At 39.8% G+C, this 19914-nt stretch overlaps 1 protein-coding gene across 3 annotated transcripts in view; it reads left to right on the plus strand.

Moving 5' to 3' along the window:
- The window catches only part of IL12RB2 (interleukin 12 receptor subunit beta 2), a 67557-nt gene that overhangs the window by 9313 nt on the left and 38330 nt on the right, over nt 1-19914 (plus strand). For all 3 annotated transcript variants that reach the window (XM_068538007.1, XM_068538008.1, XM_068538009.1), the window contains exons 4-7: nt 295-479; nt 1733-1875; nt 2998-3148; nt 12150-12229. In XM_068538007.1, coding sequence (XP_068394108.1) covers nt 295-479; nt 1733-1875; nt 2998-3148; nt 12150-12229 — 559 coding nt within the window. The remainder of the gene's footprint in view (nt 1-294; nt 480-1732; nt 1876-2997; nt 3149-12149; nt 12230-19914) is intronic.

Below are 19914 nucleotides of genomic sequence, written 5' to 3' on the forward strand. Positions count from 1 at the left end.
GTCCTGAGGAGCTAAGATGTCAGCCAGGGTTTTGGGAATTCAGGCAGTGTAGAGATGGTTACTCATCCATACGAATGTCAAAAAGTCTCAGTCCTACCAAAAAAAAAGAGAGGGGTGAAGTATGGTCCTATTTACGACCACAGAATACAAATATTCCCATTGTGTATCCCCTAGTAGTAAAACTGACCTTAAAAATGTGAGGAATTTTAAATATATGAACATTTTGTTCCTTTGTGCTAAGAAGGCAACAGCACATAAAGTATCTTGCTAAACACAATTGTCTTTCATTTACAGGTTAAATGGACCAAAAAATTTAACTTGGCAGAAACAATGTAATGATCACTATTGTGATCATTTGGACCTTGGAATTAACCTAACCCCTGAATCACCTGAATCTAGTTACACAGCCAAGGTTACTGCTATCAATAGTCTTGGGAGTGCTTCTTCATTTCCATCCTCATTCACATTGTTGGACATAGGTATGTATTATTTCACTTTTTGTAGGTGTCAATCTTTAGCACGTGAATATTATTTTTAAAATCACTTGAATGTTCTATGTGTGATTGTTTCAAAAGGGACAGTGGTTCATGGAAAGTGGCCAGTAGGCATAGGCAAAGGATAGATGTTTCTTTGATGCAAGCAAAAGGATGTATGTCTCTAGAGCTATAGAGAGATGTTCAAAATGGGATATTCAACATTATTCTCTCTGTTGGAGAAATAAGAGTCCCCTGGCCTCAAATCCCATGAAGGCACTGGCTGCCAGTGATACCATCTGACTGAGGCAAGGGTCATGTGAGGTTATTCAGGAAGCGCAGTGTAAGCCCTTCCTGGTGGAGGTGTCTTTTCACCCCCATGGCTACTCCATTGTTCTGAGATAGGCTGCAGGTGGGCCTGCAGGGCTAGAGCAGCCAAGTGCCACCTGTAAAGAAAGTGTATCATTGTACCAATCCATCTTCCTCAGAGAATACCTACCTCCACCCCTCTCATCAGCTTGGGAGCTGGAGTGAGCCAGTCCCAGCACATTTCTGAGCAAATGTAATTGGCCCAGTTGAATCAGAGGCCAATCCCAGGCATTCCCAAGGTCTGAACATCCCATGTAGGACTGGGCTTCAGGCCTGCCTGAAGTTCTGGCCTCATACTATGTGTCTCTCTTCTCTCTTCCCAAAGCACCTCTTTGCACACATACTGCTAACTGTGAGTCTGAACACTGGTATCTACTCTACATTTTCCTGTCAAAGTTCTGCCCATTCTACCTTCCATCTCTTTACATTGATCATCTCTAGCCACCTTCTTTCCCTCTTATTCTTCTCTTTTATTCCTCTGTTGCTCTCTTTCCTATGGCTTTTCCTACCAATATTTCTTCTCCTTCTGAGGTGATCACCACTAGCCACACCTCTACCTTCTCAGCCACTGGAACTCCTGGGTTTTGGCACATTGGTTTTCTTTAAATCATTGAATTAAATGGAATCGAGATTATTACTGATGTTCATCGTAGTTTATTTAGTAAAAATGAGGGTAGATTAAAGGGAATTACTTTAATGATTTAGAAGTGAATCCAACTTTTTCTTCTTTCTAAAAGCCAGGGACTACTCTCTTGTCTATTTCACCAAGTTTAGTGGCCATGCATCTTAGAAATGAGATTTGTTCAACTCTTTATAAGCCCATGTCAATACGTAAGACAATTTCCAATTATGGAGCCTGAATCACACTTTTTTTTTGTCCTGGTTACCAGTGAAGCCTCTTCCTCCGTGGGACATCAGAATCAAATTTGTAAACGCTTCCGTGAGCAGGTGTACCCTTCAGTGGAGAGATGAGGGGCTGGTGCTGCTTAATCGACTCAGATATCGGCCCATTCACAGCAGGTCCTGGAATATGGTAATGGTCTCTAGAGTGAAGGGGAAACCAGGGAGGGGTTCTTAGTAGCAACGCCCAGATCTCTCTTTTCATACCAGCAAAATATGGAGTTTAAGAATATTTAGCCCAAAAGTACACATACACATTTGAGACATACCAGTCACTTACACTTCTGTTTATTAAGAAATATCTTAAAATTTGATCACTGATTCCGAAATTTTTTAAGCCACAGGCTTCTGTAAATCCACATTAATTTTCTACAGTTTATTTCTAGTGAGTCATTTTTCCGTGTTATTTTACCCCCCTACCCCATTATTACTTCCATTATTACTTTTTAGTAATTTTTTTAACATATTGGAAAGAGAAATATTAGGGAATGTTCAAAGAGGGGCTTATCTGAATTGAATATTCCAAAGATAAAGCTTCACACTTTGATGTAATAGTAAACATTAATTTTTTTTTTTTTTTTTTGCCATGCCACGTGGCTTGTGAGATCTTAGTTCCCCTACCAGGGATTGAGCCCAGGCCCTCGGCAGTGAAAGCACGGAGTCCTAACCACTGGACCACCAGGGATTTCCCTAAACATTAAATTTTTTACAATAAAAAATGTAAGATTATAATTCCTTCCAGTATTTTTGTAAAATATAATGGCTTCTAATAATAACAAAGGATCAGTTCCACATGTAGAGAGGTATAATAATTAAATTTTTCACTTATAATTTTTCCTATATAATTTTCTTATATACTTAAATTTTTCTGTTTGGAACCAGTTTTATGTCTGTGTTAAAACATTCATCACCTTCTAGTTGTAACCAAATAAAGAATAATCTCTAGTGTAGAAACAAGCTTCTTCAAGGCCCTTTTGAAAACTGGTAGTTTTCAATCTTGTTTTTCAGCTGGTTTCGGGATCCCCCTTGGAATCCATATAGATGGATTCTTAGACCCAGGAGTTTTTTGTTTTATTAATGAGAAGCTATTGTTTCAGATTAACATCACGTGTATTCAGTAACCCAGTCATTGATATTTCTTCTTATTGAATGACAGATTTGAAAAGTAAAAAGCGTTATCTGGTCTGGTTTTCCTACCTTTATTTAAATTAATTTAGTATTAACAGGCACTTTTTAAAATCTTGTTGGATTCAAGGTTAATGCCACAAATGCCAAAGGAAGACATGATTTGCTGGATCTGAAACCCTTTACAGAATATGAATTTCAGGTTTCCTCTAAGTTACATCTTTATAAAGGTAGTTGGAGTGATTGGAGTGAATCATTGAGAACACAAACACCAGAAGAAGGTATGTGTCTAAAAAAAAAAACGGAGGGGAGGGAGGTGGATAGAGCGGAAGAAAGACAGGAGAGTGAGAGGAAGATGTAATGATTTCCTTGGAATAGAATCTCTAAAGTACTGATACTGAATCAAAGAGTATGAGTGCATGAATTAACAAGCTCATTTTGACGTTGACTTAAGTATTGAAGCTGTCCAGGGAGATATGTTTATATTGCTAAAAATTTTTTAACATTAGGTAAGTCCTACTCCTGTTTGCCACACGTTATCACGTTGGTTACAAGTTTATGCCTCAGTAATGTTTGATTATATCTCTTATTTCTATTTCACTTACTTTCTCAGTTACTTTCTCTTATTCCACAAAGCTGCAACCAGTAATTAATTTCATTCCTTTATCATTAAACGTTGATACATTTTACCCTTTGGATTCTATGAAAATTAATATGGCTTTATAAGCCATACTAAAAGCTTGAGAAAAGGTAGACTCTGGAGACAACATTTTAAAATAAAGTTTAACATCTGGCAATCTTCTCTCCTCCCAATGTTACAGCACTGCACTTCTTCAAACCTTTGATACTCACTGCTCACATGAGTACCAGTAGACTGCCCATGGCTATAAAGAGGAGATCAAATATATTTTTAAGTCTGATGGACTTTTCTTTTTGGTAATTATTGGGAAGACAATTTTATTGAAGTATAATTGAAAAAGCAAAAATGCTTATATGAACTTTATGACAATACTAAATCTTTGGAGACATAAGAAATAGCCATCTGAATATTAGTTTTCAAAAGCACTCAGTTAGTGATACAGTATACAGCTTCATAATTTATGTAAATTTGTTTCAGAGGAAAAATAATTGACATATAATCCGTTGCTTTATTATCTGGAGATTTTGAAGCATTAATGTCAGAAAAGCTAAATCCTTATTTGTGAAACTTATAGATATGTGTGCATGTAAACTAGCCTAATGATGAAGTTACATTCATTTTCTGTGAGCTACTAGTGATTTTTGGTAACTGATGACACTTATCAGTGATACTCCAGTGACTTTCAAGGATGTAAACTATTAATAAAATAAATAATATATAAATTGTAGAATAATTGTATACTCTTCCTTTCTTCTGACAATAATTGCATTTCGCTATTTTAAAAAAATATTTTTAAATGAATTCATTCAGCAAATTATAATTTATTCCTCTCATTTTATGATAAAAATTTCTTAAATTAATGTTGAGCCACTTTTTCTCTGTTTAAATATGTGTCATTTTTATAATCCGGAGCTTACTCTTATTATCCTTTTATTACAATGTCAAAGTAATGCATTTTTAAAATACCTCATAGATTTTTAGACTTTATTTATACATAGTACAGATAAAATTCTTGGAAATAGGCCATATTTTATGTCCAAGTCCAAGGTAGTAAATAGGCTGAAAATTTTTAAGTTATATCACATTAAGCTAAAGTATAAACTAGGGAAACTCTGGGCTTGTAAATTCTTGTCATTTTTACTCACACTTGATAATGACCCATTTAGAGATGTGTGAAAAGGTTTTTCTTTCTTTCTTTTTTTTCAAGTGTTTATCTGTTGCATTAAAAACCCATCAAGGCAGGATGGTAACTTTCTCATATCCTATAAAATAAACCACCATCATAACAATGAGTGCAGCAACTTGTTACAGTTATGAACTCGTGGATGGTTATGAATTGAACCAAGGAAGCTGGCTTATTCAGAGTAATTGCAAACATTCATAAAGAGAGAAACCCATTCTCTGAGATACACCACGCTACCAAGCTCTGCTGGTTTCCTTTCAGTGTCTGAATGTCCCTTTTTTGTGTTTGATCTTTCTGCGGGTTGTTGTAGGATCTCTTTTCTCTTACTCTAAGCTTCACGGTTTTCACCTCTTACCGCTGTTCCTGTCATCAGTTTCTGTCTGAAACACCAACTGATGTAAACTTAAAAGGTGTGAATTTTTTTTTAACACTTCTTCCTTTTAACCCCTGAGATGTGTATGCATATATAACTTGGCATTTAAAAAAAAATACTAGTAAGCTTTTTTCTTTTTTTTTTTTAGTTACTGTCTAAAACTGAATGATCTTATGATAGAGCTTTTTCTTTGCAGCCTTGGCTACTCAAAATAGAGCAATATGTTATCTCCTGGTGGATTGGGCACCGTTATTTATAGCACTCCAGCAGAGAATGAGGGTATTATTCACTCCATATGGCCCTTTCCCATGTCATTAAATTCAACTCTTGTCATGGTCCTCCATGAAAAACACTTTTAAAATGACCACTAAGTAAGGGGTGGAAGGAAAGAGATTACTTTCTTATGTTTAGGAGGACAGTCCAGCAATCAGTAACCATCAGTGGGCCTGATACTGGGAAACAAGCAATCATATTTTACTTCTAGTGGGAAACAGTCTGAATTTGGGCTGCATAGTGTCCAAACATGCCTGAGAATATGCCCAGGTGTTGGGGGGAAGGCACTCCCTCATCATTTTGAACGCCCAGGAGGAGACTCCAAAATAAAGATGAATGAGCTATCCCTTAGAGTTGTATTATCAGTTAGATGTTTCTGTCTGTTCATTCACCATTTTTCAGTCTTATTTATATGTTTGGTCTTGCTAAATGTGACTGTGGACAATTAATAAAGGAAGTGTTAAATGCTCATACTAGTGCCAGAGCAGCAAAGGAGGAGTCCTCCCCCACTGTGGTGATGGCACAGGTGATTGGTGAGAGATCCCAAAGAGGGAGAAAATGCAGGGCTATCAGCTGCAGCCACCCATCTTCACATTAAGAAGCTAGACAATTATTCATTCATTTGTGATTTTGAACTATTGCTAGGATAGGTTAGGTGTGAACAATTAAATACTAGAGGTTATTTTACCATCTTAGTTAGCAAGCAAGATGGTAAGTCTAGCTTAGGAGTCAGCAAACATTTTCTATAAAGGTCCATATAGTAAATATTTTCAGCTTTGCAGACCATATGATCTTTGTCACAACTACTAAAATCTACTGTTATCACAGGCAAGCAGCCATTGACAGTATACAAATACATAGACAAAGCTGTGTCCAAAATTTTATTTTTGCACACTGAAAATTGAATTTTATAAAATTTTCATGTCACTAAAAATGATTCTTCTTTTGACTTGTTTTCAACCATTTAAAAATGTGAAAACCATTATTATTAGTTCACTGGCTATACCAAAACAGGGAATCAGGAATCAGCCAGATTTGGTCCATGGGCCATAGTTTGCTGACTCCTAAACTAGCTAAACTTGAAACTATTATACTTGCATCTTTTTGCCTAAGGCTTCAGGAAATGAGAATGAATGGTTCTTTACCTTCTAAAGGGATTTACCTACAAACATTTTCATTAGAGGGAAAATGTTATGTTTTAGATCCAGTGAGTGTCCCTACCCTTTTTTCTTCTTCTTGTGGTCTCTTCTAAGCCCAACACCTATCCTGGAAGAAGTAAGTGCCTGAGCTTAACTATTTGACAAGGTAGTGATCACCCAAATGGGAAGAACTGTTTTCCATGAAGCCCTCCAAAAGAAGCCACTGGGGGAAAAAAATACTTCTCTGGATGATCTGTGAGGAATGTGTGTATATCAGGAACTATGCCAGGTGCTCAGACATAATGGTAACCAGTCAGATCCTCAGACTCAAGAGCTTATAGTCTATCTTGGAACATCAGGGAAAGATTCCTGGAAGAGATGACACCAAGAAAAACCTGCAAAGTCCAAAGGGAATCTTGTGGCCCTCCTCCTTCTGGAACATGTGGTCTCCAAGGTTATTGCAGTAGAAGAAAAGAGCTATTTCCTCCTGGAAGTACTTGATTCTCTTGAATTCTGTGAAATCCCTCATTCCTGGTTTTTACGCTACCATGTTGGTCAGTTCTTCTTGGTCTCTTTTGCTGGCCATCTTTCTGTTTTTAATCTCCATCTGTAGGGCTTTATATTGGACCCCCTTCTTTTCCCAGCTGACCTCATTCAGTCTCATGGCTCTAAAACTAGATAGGTAGGTAAAGAGAGAGAGAGAAAGATAGAACATAGTTTCTGTCCTGGACTCTTTCCAGAACTTCAGGTTTGTGTTCCAATCACCTATTCCATATCTTCACTTAGATGTCAACAGACATTCTAAACCTCACATAGCCTAAACAGACACTTTTATTTTTTTCTCCAAAGCAAAATGTTTCCAAAATGCCTCTGTTTCAATCTTTCCTATCATGGTAATTGACACCACCATCTTCCTAGCTACTCAAGTCAAAAATGCAGAAATCATCCTTAACTTCTCCTTTTCTCCTATCCCCTCATACCAGCAGTTGACTCTTCTAAAACATATTCAAAATGCATTCATTCTTTACATTGCTACTGTGACTATCCTAGTTTAAGCTACTTTCTCATACAAAGCGTAACAATAAAATGAACACTTAGAAACCCACCATTCAGCTTAAATGCTATAAAATTACCAATATATTCTTACCGTGTCACGCTTCCCTATACGTAACCACTATTCTGGACTGTGTGTTTATATCATCCTCATACTTTTTCTCGTAGCTTTCAGAAATGTATGTATTTCTGAGCAGTGATTAGTTTTGCTTATTTTTGAGCTTAATCAAAGTTATATGTGTATGTAATCTTTTGCAACTCACTTTTTTCCCTTGGCACTCTAACGTGAGGCCTCCATTGACTTTAGTATGGATGCAACGTTTCTGCTTCTATTAAGAAACAAGCTCTTCACTTGTGATCTGGATGTTGAAAGGTTATGTTTCTTTAAAAAAAAAAAAGATGGTGGAGTATTCAGCTATGTCGAATGCTGCCAATAAATCCAATGAAATGAGAATAGAGAAGCGATCGTTAGATTTGGCAAAGTAGCATTCATTGCCGACCAGGAGCAGCAGCAGTAGTGTGATGGGGACAGAATCCGTTGGCATTGCTTGAGAGTGACTGTTAGGTGAGGGAATAAAGACAGTGACAATTCACAACTCTTCAAGAAGTTCTGTGAAGGAGGGCGGAGATGTTGGGCAGTAGCTGGAGCAGGATGTGGTATTAAGAAATTCCCTATTTGTTTTTGCTTTTAGGATCACAGATAATGCAGTATATTTGCAAGGTGATGACAAGGGCCCAGCAGAGAGGGAGACATTAATGATACAGGAAGGAGGATAATGGTGGGAGAGAGATCCTTGATGAAGCAAGAGGATGGGATCCAGAACTCAAGGGGTTGGTCTTTGATGGAAGTGGGGATGCTTCATCCACAGTAAAATCAGTAGGGGTGCTGTGTTAGGGAATTGATGGGGAAGTTTGAAAGTTTCCAGGGTGGAAAGATTAGGGAATCCCTGTCTGCTTGCTTCCTTTTGCTCAGTGAAGAAGTTGAGAGAATCAGATCATTGGAAGTGAGCAGGTGGAGGGAGGGACAGTACCAGCCATTGGGAAGGAACACCAGGGTGGATGATGAACCACCAAAAATAGTGACAGAAAGGAGTGGAAAGAGAGTGAACCAAGTGTTGAAAGTTATCAAAGAGGAGGAAGGGCAGGGGCATCTGTGTAGGGCTTCCCATGGAGACATAGCAGGTGGTAACATATAAAGGCAAGAGTATACCACTAAAAAATTGTTTAATCAAATGGGTGTTTGTAAATCTGTTTGAGTTATTTGAAACTAGATTTTAGAGAAATGTATCACAGCCCAAAGAGTGGACATGGAGGAACCAAGATGGCAAATGACTTATCTCTATCTTGTCCTGCTTGGAGCACGGTTTGGACCAAAATATTCTCATGGGTTCAATTTAGCCCACTACCTGAAATCTCTCAAGATATTCCTTTTTCATATTTGCTTTGTGTTAAATTCTCCATTTTCACTGTTCTTAGAGATCTTTCTACTCCACTCCACTGCCTGCTAAAATCTCTGTGGAGGGATCACTTTCCACTTGCAATTCAGTTGCTCTTGTTCACGCCCTTGCACTTGCCTTGGCTTCAGAGACAGATGCTAACCTCAGAAGCAGCACATGGCTTGGCCCTGATTTACTTACCACATGTACTGTTTCATAGAATCCTAGAATCTTGGGATTTAGAGTTGAAAGAACCCTCGAGGTCAGTTAGGTCAGTTAAGCTGATCTTCTGCTTAATTTAGGATGTCCTCCTTTATTCATATTGGTGATTCCCTCCTCTTTAACCTTATGGTTTTTTCCTTTACCGTGAAGGTACATTCATCTCAGGAGAACTGACTTCCATTTCTCAATATTCATATTTTTAATCATTTGTACCCATCTTTTTTTGGTCACTTGGACATATGGGCCTTTGACTTTCCTTTTCTCGTCTACCCATAAAAGTTTTATCTGTCTTTTGTTAGATAACACTGAGGTTAGGACTTTAAGTGATTTTATGACAGTTGAATGTCAAAGATTCTCTCTAATATTAGCCCTTAGGTTGCTCTAAGCAGCAGTGGTTTGACATTCCTGGTCATGAAATTTTACACTTGACACTCATACAGATTTGGCTAATGATCTCTCTCCCATAGAAGCTCACACTGCAAGTGGGCACCATTAAAATTTCAGCTTCACTTGCAATTTATCCTTTGAAGAAAATATGACTCTAGAATTTGATTCTTAGCTCTGTAATAATCTGGTAGGTTGTAGAAGCAATGAGTGACAATGAGAGGTGATGAGGCAATGAGTATTCCCTTTAAATTTCTTACCAATATGTAATTTACTGAAGACATTTAGCACCATGGAACACGTCCACTGGCTTTGACACTGAGCACACCCAAGTTTCTAAATCCTGATTATGTAGTCAATGTCTGGATTATATAGTTTGTGGAGTGTTCAGATCTTTGCTCAACACGGTGGACTGTAATGGACGAGCGGGGTCTTTGGAGACATTGAGACCTGGGCTTGGCTCTTAGCTTTGCCATTACCAGCTCCATGGTTTTTGTAAATCACGTAGCATTTGTCAACCTCCTTGTCCTCAGCTGCAAAACGGGTATAATCACATGTACCCTCTGCCTTGTGTGAGGATTAAGTGAGATCATGCATATAAAGTGTCCAAAGATTACCTGGCACATGGTAGGTGGTTAATAAATGTCAGGACCCCTTTCCTTCTGTTGCCTGTGCTTTTTTCCTTTTATGCATCTGGACTAGCAGAAAATAAGTTCTGAGCTTGACTCCTGGGTCCCTGTAATCCTGAACGATTGAGAGCACTTTCAGAATGTCTTCCGTACACATTTCCTACTTCTAATTCCCGGCTGCAAGGGTAAATACTACCACTGGTGAGAAGAGAAGGGGAAGAAAAGAAGTGAATGTATAGAAATAAAAAAAGAGAGACAAAGGCGAGAGAGGCAGGAAGAGGAAGTGACAAAGGAAGAGAATAGAAAGGTGTACCTGATGGAGGATGTAAGTTTTATAGAGAAATCATAAGCCTTCACAGAGCCAGGCAACCGCATGATGCAGAGCAAAGAGCACAGGCTACATGATAAAACAGAGCTGTGTTCAAAGCCTGGCTTCTCCGATGATTAGTTCTGGAACGTTGATCAAGTTCCTTAACTTCTCAGTACTTCACTTCTCAAAGGAAGAAAACACAGCAGCAAAATTTACTGAGTACTTACCATGTGTCAGCACTCTTCCGTTCATTTACATTCTCACAACAGCCCCATCTGATGTGTAGAATTAATGTCCTCATTTGACAGATGAGGAACCTGGCTTGAGGACATGGTAAACATTTGTTCAAGATCACAGAGCTGGGATTTGCCCATAGACGGTCTGGCTCTGGAGCTCACACTTTAACCACTGCACTGAAGCTAGTGCATAACGGGGCTGAGGAGGACGGGAGATGTAATTGAATGGGCCCACAAAGGGCCTGCCCATAGTATGTGCTGGGACATGTGCTCCCTCCCTGTCCTTCTTTCTCTTCTCCCCTCTCTGGCTGTTTGTCTTCTGCTCTCCAGATGGGACTTAGTTTCTGGAAATTTCCATCTGGTTAAATGGAACTTGCTGCTCCAAAAGGAACCCCAAGATAGCCTCACTCTAATACACTCTGAATGTCACTGTTACACAAGCAAGGTTGGTGCAATTGAAGCCTGTTTTCAGGGATTGCTTCTGCTGATTCCACCCCGGCTGTAAATCAAAACAAATCTGACAGTGGGAGAAATAAAACTACTTCACCCATTCATACACACGCGTGCACACACACACACACACACACACACACACACACTCTTAGACACAGGAGTTGATTATTCAGTTTGTTTTCAAGTATGTTCGATTGACTTTCTCAAATTAAATTAGGTAATACTTGACCATCGTCTTATGGATTGGTGGTTATTTCTTCTATGAGTTCAGCCTGTGTTTCAGCATCAAGTAGATAATATTGCCTGGTTTGTTCATTTGCTTATTCATCATTTAACAAAGAGTAATTGGGAGTCTGTTACATTCTAAGCACTGTGCTAGGTATGAGGAGTATTAAGATGAATGAGATAGGCTTCCTTACAAATAGATTATTGTCTAGTGATCATAAAACCAAATAATTATACTCCAGCATAAGTTCAGGAACGGAGATGAACACAAAGTTCATCATTTGTATTTTGTATTTTTATGGGATCAAAAAAATGTTTCCCTTATGATTTATGTTTATTTTTCTGTTGAGAATTCTTTCTGCATTCCAATAAAAAAGAATTAACCACACGTACTTTCTTTGAGTTGTTTTACTAATACATTTTTTTTTTTTTTTTTTTTACTAATACATGTTTTAAGAGTAAGTTAAGAATCTAATTTCCTCGTCGTTTTTTAAAATTTGTCTTCAAGGTAGCCTTGTTTTTTCTGACTTCTGTAGTCAAAGATATATACATGTTCATTGTGTAACAACAGAAAAAGGAAGATACTGGGACACAAAGAAAACTGAAATTATCCTATAATCCTACTCCCCCAGAATTATTTTATGAATAACCAATTGACTTCTAAAGTCTTCATGTTGTATAGATATATATGTATATATGAAACTGGTTTTTTCCCCTTCAAAACAGAGCCTACTGGAACATTAGATGTCTGGTACATGAGACAGCACATTGACTACAATAGACAACAGATTTCTCTTTTCTGGAAGGTAAGTTTGCAGTGTCCACTTAAAATTCAGGAGAATTATAGATTTGGGCTTTTTGTTTTGTTTTTATTGAGATATAATTGACATATGAAGAGAATTACATATTTGAATGATAAGTTTCAAGGCCAGAAAAAGACCTTCTGTTTCCATAGTGGCTTTGGTATGAGCCTTCAGAGTCTGTGTTGGAGCTCATTTTCTTAGCCAGATCCTCATGATACTTGATTCTGTGTCATTTATTTTTCCCAAACAAGGGTGAGAACTCTGACTTCCTGCCTCCACACAATCACATCTTCCCGTCACCCACTTCCAGTCGGATCAAGGTTCCCTCCCATCCCCGAGCATGTCCACCCTTTGACCCCACTCACTACACCTTCTCTTCTAATTCATACAATATGCCCAACAGTGACCATGCAACCTCACTTATTCATCTGGGGGGAAATTAAAGCTGTGGATGTTTAAGAATATGGTTTATTGCAAATCAAAACTACAATGAGGTATCACCTCACACCAGTCAGAATGGCCATCATCAAAAAATCTACAAACAATAAATGCTGGAGAGGGTGTGGGGAAAAGGGAACCCTCTTGCACTGTTGGTGGGAATGTAAATTAATACAGCCACTATGGAGAACAGTATGGAGGTTCCTTAAAAAACTAAAAATAGAATTACCATATGACCCAGCAATCCCACTACTGGGCATATACCCTGAGAAAACCATAATTCAAAAAGAGTCACGTACCACAGTGTTCATTGCAGCCCAGGACATGGAAGCAACCTAAGTGTCCATCAACACTTAGATGAATGGATAAAGAAGATGTGGTACATATATACAATGGAATATTACTCAGCCATAAAAAGAAACGAAATTGAGTTATTTGTAGTGAGGTGGATGGACCTAGAGTCTGTCATACAGAGTGAAGTTAAGTCAGAAAGAGAAAAACAAATACCGTATGCTAACATATATATATGGAATCTAAAAAAAAAAGGTTCTGAAGAACCTAGGGGCAGAACAGGAATAAAGACGCAGACATAGAGAATGGACTTGAGGACACGAGGAGGGGGAAGGGTAAGCTGGGACGAAGTGAGAGAGTGGCATGGACATATATACACTACCAAATGTAAAATAGATAGCTAGTGGGAAGCAGCCGCATAGCACAGGGAGATCAACTCGGTGCTTTGTGACCACCTAGAGGGGTGGGATAGCGAGGATGGGAGGGAGACACAAGAGGGAGGATATATGGGGATATATGTATATGTATAGCTGATTCACTTTGTTATGAAGCAGAAACTAACACACCATTGTAAAGCAATTATACTCCAATAACGATGTTAAAAAAAAAATCAAATGGAAAAGAATATGTTTTCTATGGTCATTGAAAAGGGAAAGGATGGAAAAAAAGCTGCTCTACCTCAGGAATACTAATAATAGTAGAAAATAATAGGAATAGGAAAAGAAAGCAGCCCTTACGAATAGTAGTAAAACAGTAGTAAACTGAACAACCTTCCAGAAAACAATGAGGCCTAATGTTATTACAAAATGTAAAAGTTTTACAGAGTACTGAAAGCTGGCATTATCATTTCACTTAATCCTTACAAAAACTCTAAGAGGTACATACTAGTATCCCCACTAACACATGAAAAAACTGAGTCCAAGAAAGGAGGTTCTTCTCAAAGTCACCCACCTACTAAGTGCAGAGCTGGGACTGAAATCCATCCAGAGCTCTTTCTGCTACAGCATGACTCATCTTTGTCCAAAAAAATACTATTTGAATTGAGCTACTGATTGGCATGTTCATAAGAAGAGGTTTTATTTCCCAAAACCTACATCCCTTTTATGACAGTTCTTCTAGTTAAGGGTAAATGAAGAGTTTTGGAATTATGAAGCTGATGAGCATGAAACCAGAAGTCAGAGTAATAAAGTCCTCTGATGGGGTTAGCTTGATAGATTTCGATAATTGCAATCTTCTTCGGTTTTAAGAAATGAGCTCTTTCTCCCTCTTTCCCTTTCTCTCTCTCACACACAATGTCTGGCATAAGAGGAGTCTACTATAAATAGCTTGGTGAGTCATAATCAAGTTCTTCTCTTTGAAACTAAAACTGCAGCTTAAAATTTATCTTAAAGTAAAGCATTGTTAATAGCAAGATTATTCCTAAAGCAAGGCATTTAGAGCAGCCATAATTTGTAAATAGTATAGAAGAACCCAGCTCAATTCCTGGCTATTGGTTTTCGTTTTCAGAAGTAAGCAACTGGTTAAAACCAATATTCTTCCTCCCATAAAGATCCCTCCTCCCAAAATGTACTTTACAGTTATCTGAAAAGATGCTCTATTCTGGTCCCATTTCACTCCTCTCTACTCTAGGGTTTCTCTCGGTAGAATGAGGGTAATGATCCTGGTACCTGCAGAGCTGACAAGGCCATCGTAGGGCCCAGTAAATGAGAAGACACAAACCCAGAAAAATCACGGGGGCCACCAAGGAAAAATTAAATGGTACTGCATCATGATTTTTATCCTAACAGTGTAAGCAACATGCCTGGTGCTATATCTGTGTATACTGTCACAAAGAGAATTTAGAACAGGCATGAGCAGGGTACCCTGAAGCCAGCGTAAGAGCAAAGTCAGAATAACTATTTGTTAGCCAACAGGTAATGTTTAGCAAGCTTGCATATGCAAATTCCTCTCTGCAGCTCATCTTGATCCTGTCCCTATTCCTCACAAAGCTTGGATCCTAAAATGAAGTCTTGAAGTTCAAAGAGGCTTTAAAGCTCTTCTAGTCTACCCTTTCTCTCATAAACATTGCTCCCAGCCCAGTCAGGACAGACAGATGTCTGGGACCTTCTGGGACAGGGAGAATCGCTTTGGAGGAAGCCCATGCCTTGATGGCATCTCTTATTGATAAGTTAGAAAATCTTTCCTTTTGTGGAGCCAGAAATGTGGGCCCAAGAAGGATGCTTTGGACTGGAATCGATTTGAATAAGAAACCAAAAATGTAAATACTAGAAGCTTCTATAACTTTGTGCCAGATGGTAGTTGTGACAGGGCACCTTCAAAACCTTCAGTGATTGTCCAGCCTGAGAAAGGAAAGTTGGACCCAGTCTTCAGTTTTATAGGGTCATTACAGGATTTAGTCCTTCTCTGTCGAATCCTGGGCTTCTTCAATTGCCTCTGCACCCACCTGGGAGAGGCAATTAAACCCCGACTGGAGTTGCTGAGATGAGCAGTCCCGCTCTGGACCTCAGAACCACGAATCCCAGACCTCTAGAGCCAAAGGGCATCTAAGCAGCATGCAGTTCCTACACTCGTTTTACAAACATGGAAACTGAGGTCTAGGGAGGGGAAGTGATTTCCCATGAGAGGATTCCATGATGTGGTGCTTGTGCTGGAAGCCTTTCCTGGGCGGAAATACTGCCCTCTGGAAGCACCCCTCTCCCACTCATCCGCCTGGGGATTCCTCTTGCCCCCCTTAGGCAGGCTTGGGAGCCTCAGGCACGGGGCTGTACTAAGACACAAGGAACTCATCTAAACCCCAGGCTAGAAAGAAACACTGTAGCCAGATCAAGTGCTTTGTGGTGGGGCCTCAGTCAGAGGCTTTCCCACACTGGGGAAAGGAAGCAAAGACATGCGTGTGGTGGGTGATTTTTCTTTTTTCACTTTGATCAATACTGGGAAACCAGATAAGGGGGACACCCCGCCACTGCAATGGGGAATTTGGGGCTTTGGCACCAAAGGAAGCCCCAAGTAAAACCCCATCAGCCGGTGAACACAGAGAGAACACGTTTCTCTTGCAGATAGGGAAAAGTGAGATGACCTTTCGTTTTTGTAGGATGTTTACACTAGGGGAGAACAGCTTGGTGCTGAATGGGTACAGCCCCGGTGCGTGTGGAGGGAGTTGAAGATGTGTGCAGGTGCGTGTCTGGAGTGGTGTGTGTGCATGTGTGTTGTATACGTGAGTGAGTGCACATGTGTGTGAATGCGTGTGAGTTTTGTATGCGTGGGAGGGAGGTGAGTGTGGGGGTGTGTGTATGTGAGTACGTGTGTGAGTGCGCGGGCATGTATGTTGTGCATGTATGTGAGTGTCTTAGTATAATAAAATACCATAGACTGGGGGCTTATAAATAACAGAGATCAATTTCTCACAGTTCTGGAGGCTGGAAGTCTGAGATCCAGCTGCCAGCATGGTTGGGTGAGGTCCCTCTTCTGTGTCGCAGACTTCCGTTGTACCCTCACGTGGTGGAAGGGGCTAGACGGCATTCTGGGGTCTCTTAGGGAGTGCTGATCCCACCCATGGGGGCTCCACCCTCACGGCCTAATCAACTCGCAGAGGCCCCACCTCCTGACACCATCACATTAGGTGTTAAATTCCAACATGCGAATCACCCTCCATAGTGAGTGAGTGTGAAGGTGTGAGTGTGTGGATACATGTGGGTATGAGTGTGGGTGTATATGTGTGGGTGTGTGAGTGTGAATGTGTATGAATGTATCTATATGCATGTGTATTTATGAAGGTGGGTGTGGGAATATGTTGAGGGTAAAGGAGACCTTTGATGTTCTGGTTCCCACATAGTTATACATGTTCCCACACCTTGGTTTCTCCAAAAAACTCCATTTCCTCAAAAATATCCTGTACTATTTTTTGCCATAGTTGCTTTTTAAAAATTTTTTATTTTTAAATTTTTGGCCACACCACGTAGCTTGCAGGATCTTAGTTCCCCAACCAGGGATCGAACCCGCGCCCCTGGCAGTGCAAGTGCAGGGTCCTAACCACAGGACCGCCAGGGAGGTCCCCATGGTTGCTTTTAAGAGAAAAAATACTTTCTATGTTGAAGCCAAAAAGTAGAACCTAATCTATGAATCAAGCAAAAACACCTGGGTGTTGTTAAAACAGTAAATGCAATAACAGGTAGAAACTGTTGCTGTGTTACCAACAGCCCCAGTGTTGGGTTAGAGCCCTTTAAGGGGGGGGGGGGAGGAGTGTCACCGATTCTTTCCCTCAGATTCCCTCTATCATCTCCTTCTGCACAAACTTTCATACCGTTTCCTTTGCTTTGACAAAGCATTTCAATCCGTGATTCCAGCACACTTTTCCTTCAGTTAATACAGCTTCTATCCTTTAAGAAGGAAGTCACCTCGAATATATATGGGGATGACATATGAAAAGATATGACGGTGGGTTAAAGCCACATTAACCTTTCCAATTTCCTCTGTAAATTTCTTCAGCGTCCTCTCACTGTCTCGATCATAGCAAGTCACAAACTTTCTGGTGGTTTGGGCCATGGGTCTGGAAGAGAAATACCTGTGTGCAGATGGAGCTGAATTCACTCCTTCATTCACTCATTCATTTATTCATTCAAGCAAACAAATACATTAAAACCCCTCTTTAGGCCTAGAGCCCGAGCTGCATGTGGGGATATGGAAGTGAACAAGCCAGGTCCAGGCTCCATGTTCTTGAGTTCACAGTCCAGCAGGAGGACAGAAATAGCAAGGGGATGGTGAGGGCCCTCAGGTGTTAAGGAGGGGTTCAAGGTTCGGCTGGGGGGGATGATGGCTAGGCAGGGGAAGGGGTGAGGAGTCAGAGAGGACCTTTCAGAATGTAGTACTGCAGATTTCAGCATCTTCCACTCTCTATGCAGCTGACTAACTTTGTGAACCACAGAACAAAGTGGAGCTCAGGCAATGAGTGAGTCACTGCAGTTAAGAGATGGAACATCAGGAGGACAGAGGGGATAGGAGAGTCTGCACATCGAAAGATAGGCCTGGCAGTCAGAATCCTACGGGAGTTTCTGCTTTTTAGTTTCTTAATTGGTTGGAAGGATTTCCAGGTGTGGGTAAAGTGAGTCCACAGTCGAGTTGCTGAGGGTTAAATAGGGTGAAGTTTTTGTTTGCTTGTTTGTTTAAACTGAATTTTAAGGATAAAATCTTTTGGAATATTTAAAATCTTAGAAAATATCATGTATAAACTTCCCCTTAAATTGTTAGTATTGATTCTGTCCAGGTGTTATTAAAGTTTTCTGACCCTAAAAAAAAAAAAAGAAGTTAATACTGGAGCTCCCCAGAAGAACAAGTTAGTCAGGACAAGGGTGGGAGAACATTTGACAGGAGACCCCCTGGGGACACGACTTTGGCTTAAAGGATCACATTAGTGAAGCGCTATCCCATAGAAATATAAAGCAGACCACAGATGCAAGCCACATGCATAATTTAAAACTTTCTTTTAGCCATATTTTAGAAAATAAAAAGAAACAGGTGGACAATTCTAATAATATATTTTACTTACAGATATATCTGGAATGTTATCGTTTCAACATGTAATTGATTTAAAAAATATTAATGAGCTATTTTACATTCTTTTTTTCCTACTATGTCTTTGACAACTGGTGTGTCTACTAAGTGCCAGTATGGCACAGTGGCCAGGGGCTCACCCTCCAGATAGCAGCCCGTCTCGGGTCAGGATAGCCCCATTTTGAAGGCTGCATAGCTCCCTCCTGTAGTGGACGACAGCGAGTCTCCTGAGCCTTAACAAGCAAGACAGAAGAGAGATAGGGAGACGTCTGGTTCCAAAGGTGGGGAAAAGACTGGGTGTTTTATATTCACTTGTTCAATGAAGTAATTCATTTGAATAAACAGCTACCCTCAAACCATAGAAGTCAAGAAGAAAGAGAAAAGAGCCAGCCCCATACACCAGTTTACAGCACAGCCTCAGCCTGTTGAGACCAGGAGCGGCTTATTCAGTACATTCACTTGGTCTCTTTCTCCCTGTCTTTGTCTTCGGTGAAAGAAGAATATTCCAACCTGTATCACATTGCACTGAAGGGGTGAAATATGAAAGGGATTCAGTAAAAATAGAAAGTATTATTTGTAACCTGGTTTATATTGATGGAGGACAAAGGTCTATTGTAAATCCCCGGGGAAGATTGCCTGCCAGGAGCCTGAGGCCCTTATATAATTATAGGAGTTATCCAACCTCAGAATCAATGTTTAAATACAAAAGCAGCAGATGGGAAGATTAGTTTTGCTGCAGTATTCAACTCTCTCTCCTTCCCTTTCCCAACCCTGTCTCATCACAGGCTGGCACAGCATTTCTGGAGATATTTTCAGACAGAACAGGTTGCTTTCCCTTGCTTACTAGTCACACATACTGTACCAGATGCAACGCAGGGAATTTGGGTTGGGTAGCAGAATGCGGTCAGTGACAAAGGTAAGAATAATTAGCAGAGAATTAACAGAAGATAATAGCTTAGCTCATTGAATCCTCCAATAAGCCTATGCTGCATATAGAATTATCCTCATTTTACAGATGAGGAAATTGAGGCTCAGAGAGGTGAAATAACTTGCCCAAGGTCATGTGGCTGATAGGTGGTGGAGCAGAAAAGCAAAAGATCTTCCCGAATAACAAGAACCAAGTCAGCAGTGTTCCAAAACTAAAAAAAAACAAAAAAGTCTTCACAGATAAAGCTGTGACTAATAAGTGTTCAAACTGCCCAGCTTTCCAAGGGATCTTGATTACAGACTCTCTTCTCTGATACAGGCTAAGCTCTAACAGTTTTTTAAAAGTTATTATTTGCATCAGGGGAAGTAAAATATTGCTTTATTATAAGTACAGTAGTTTTTTTGAAGTCCTAAGAGGAAATGATTTATCAATTCACAGAAACACCTTTCCTATAATATACTTCAAAACACAAATGGGGCACGCA

The sequence above is a fragment of the Eschrichtius robustus genome, chromosome 3, assembly GCF_028021215.1.
Source record: "Eschrichtius robustus isolate mEscRob2 chromosome 3, mEscRob2.pri, whole genome shotgun sequence".
Classification (NCBI taxonomy): Eukaryota; Metazoa; Chordata; class Mammalia; order Artiodactyla; family Eschrichtiidae; genus Eschrichtius; species Eschrichtius robustus.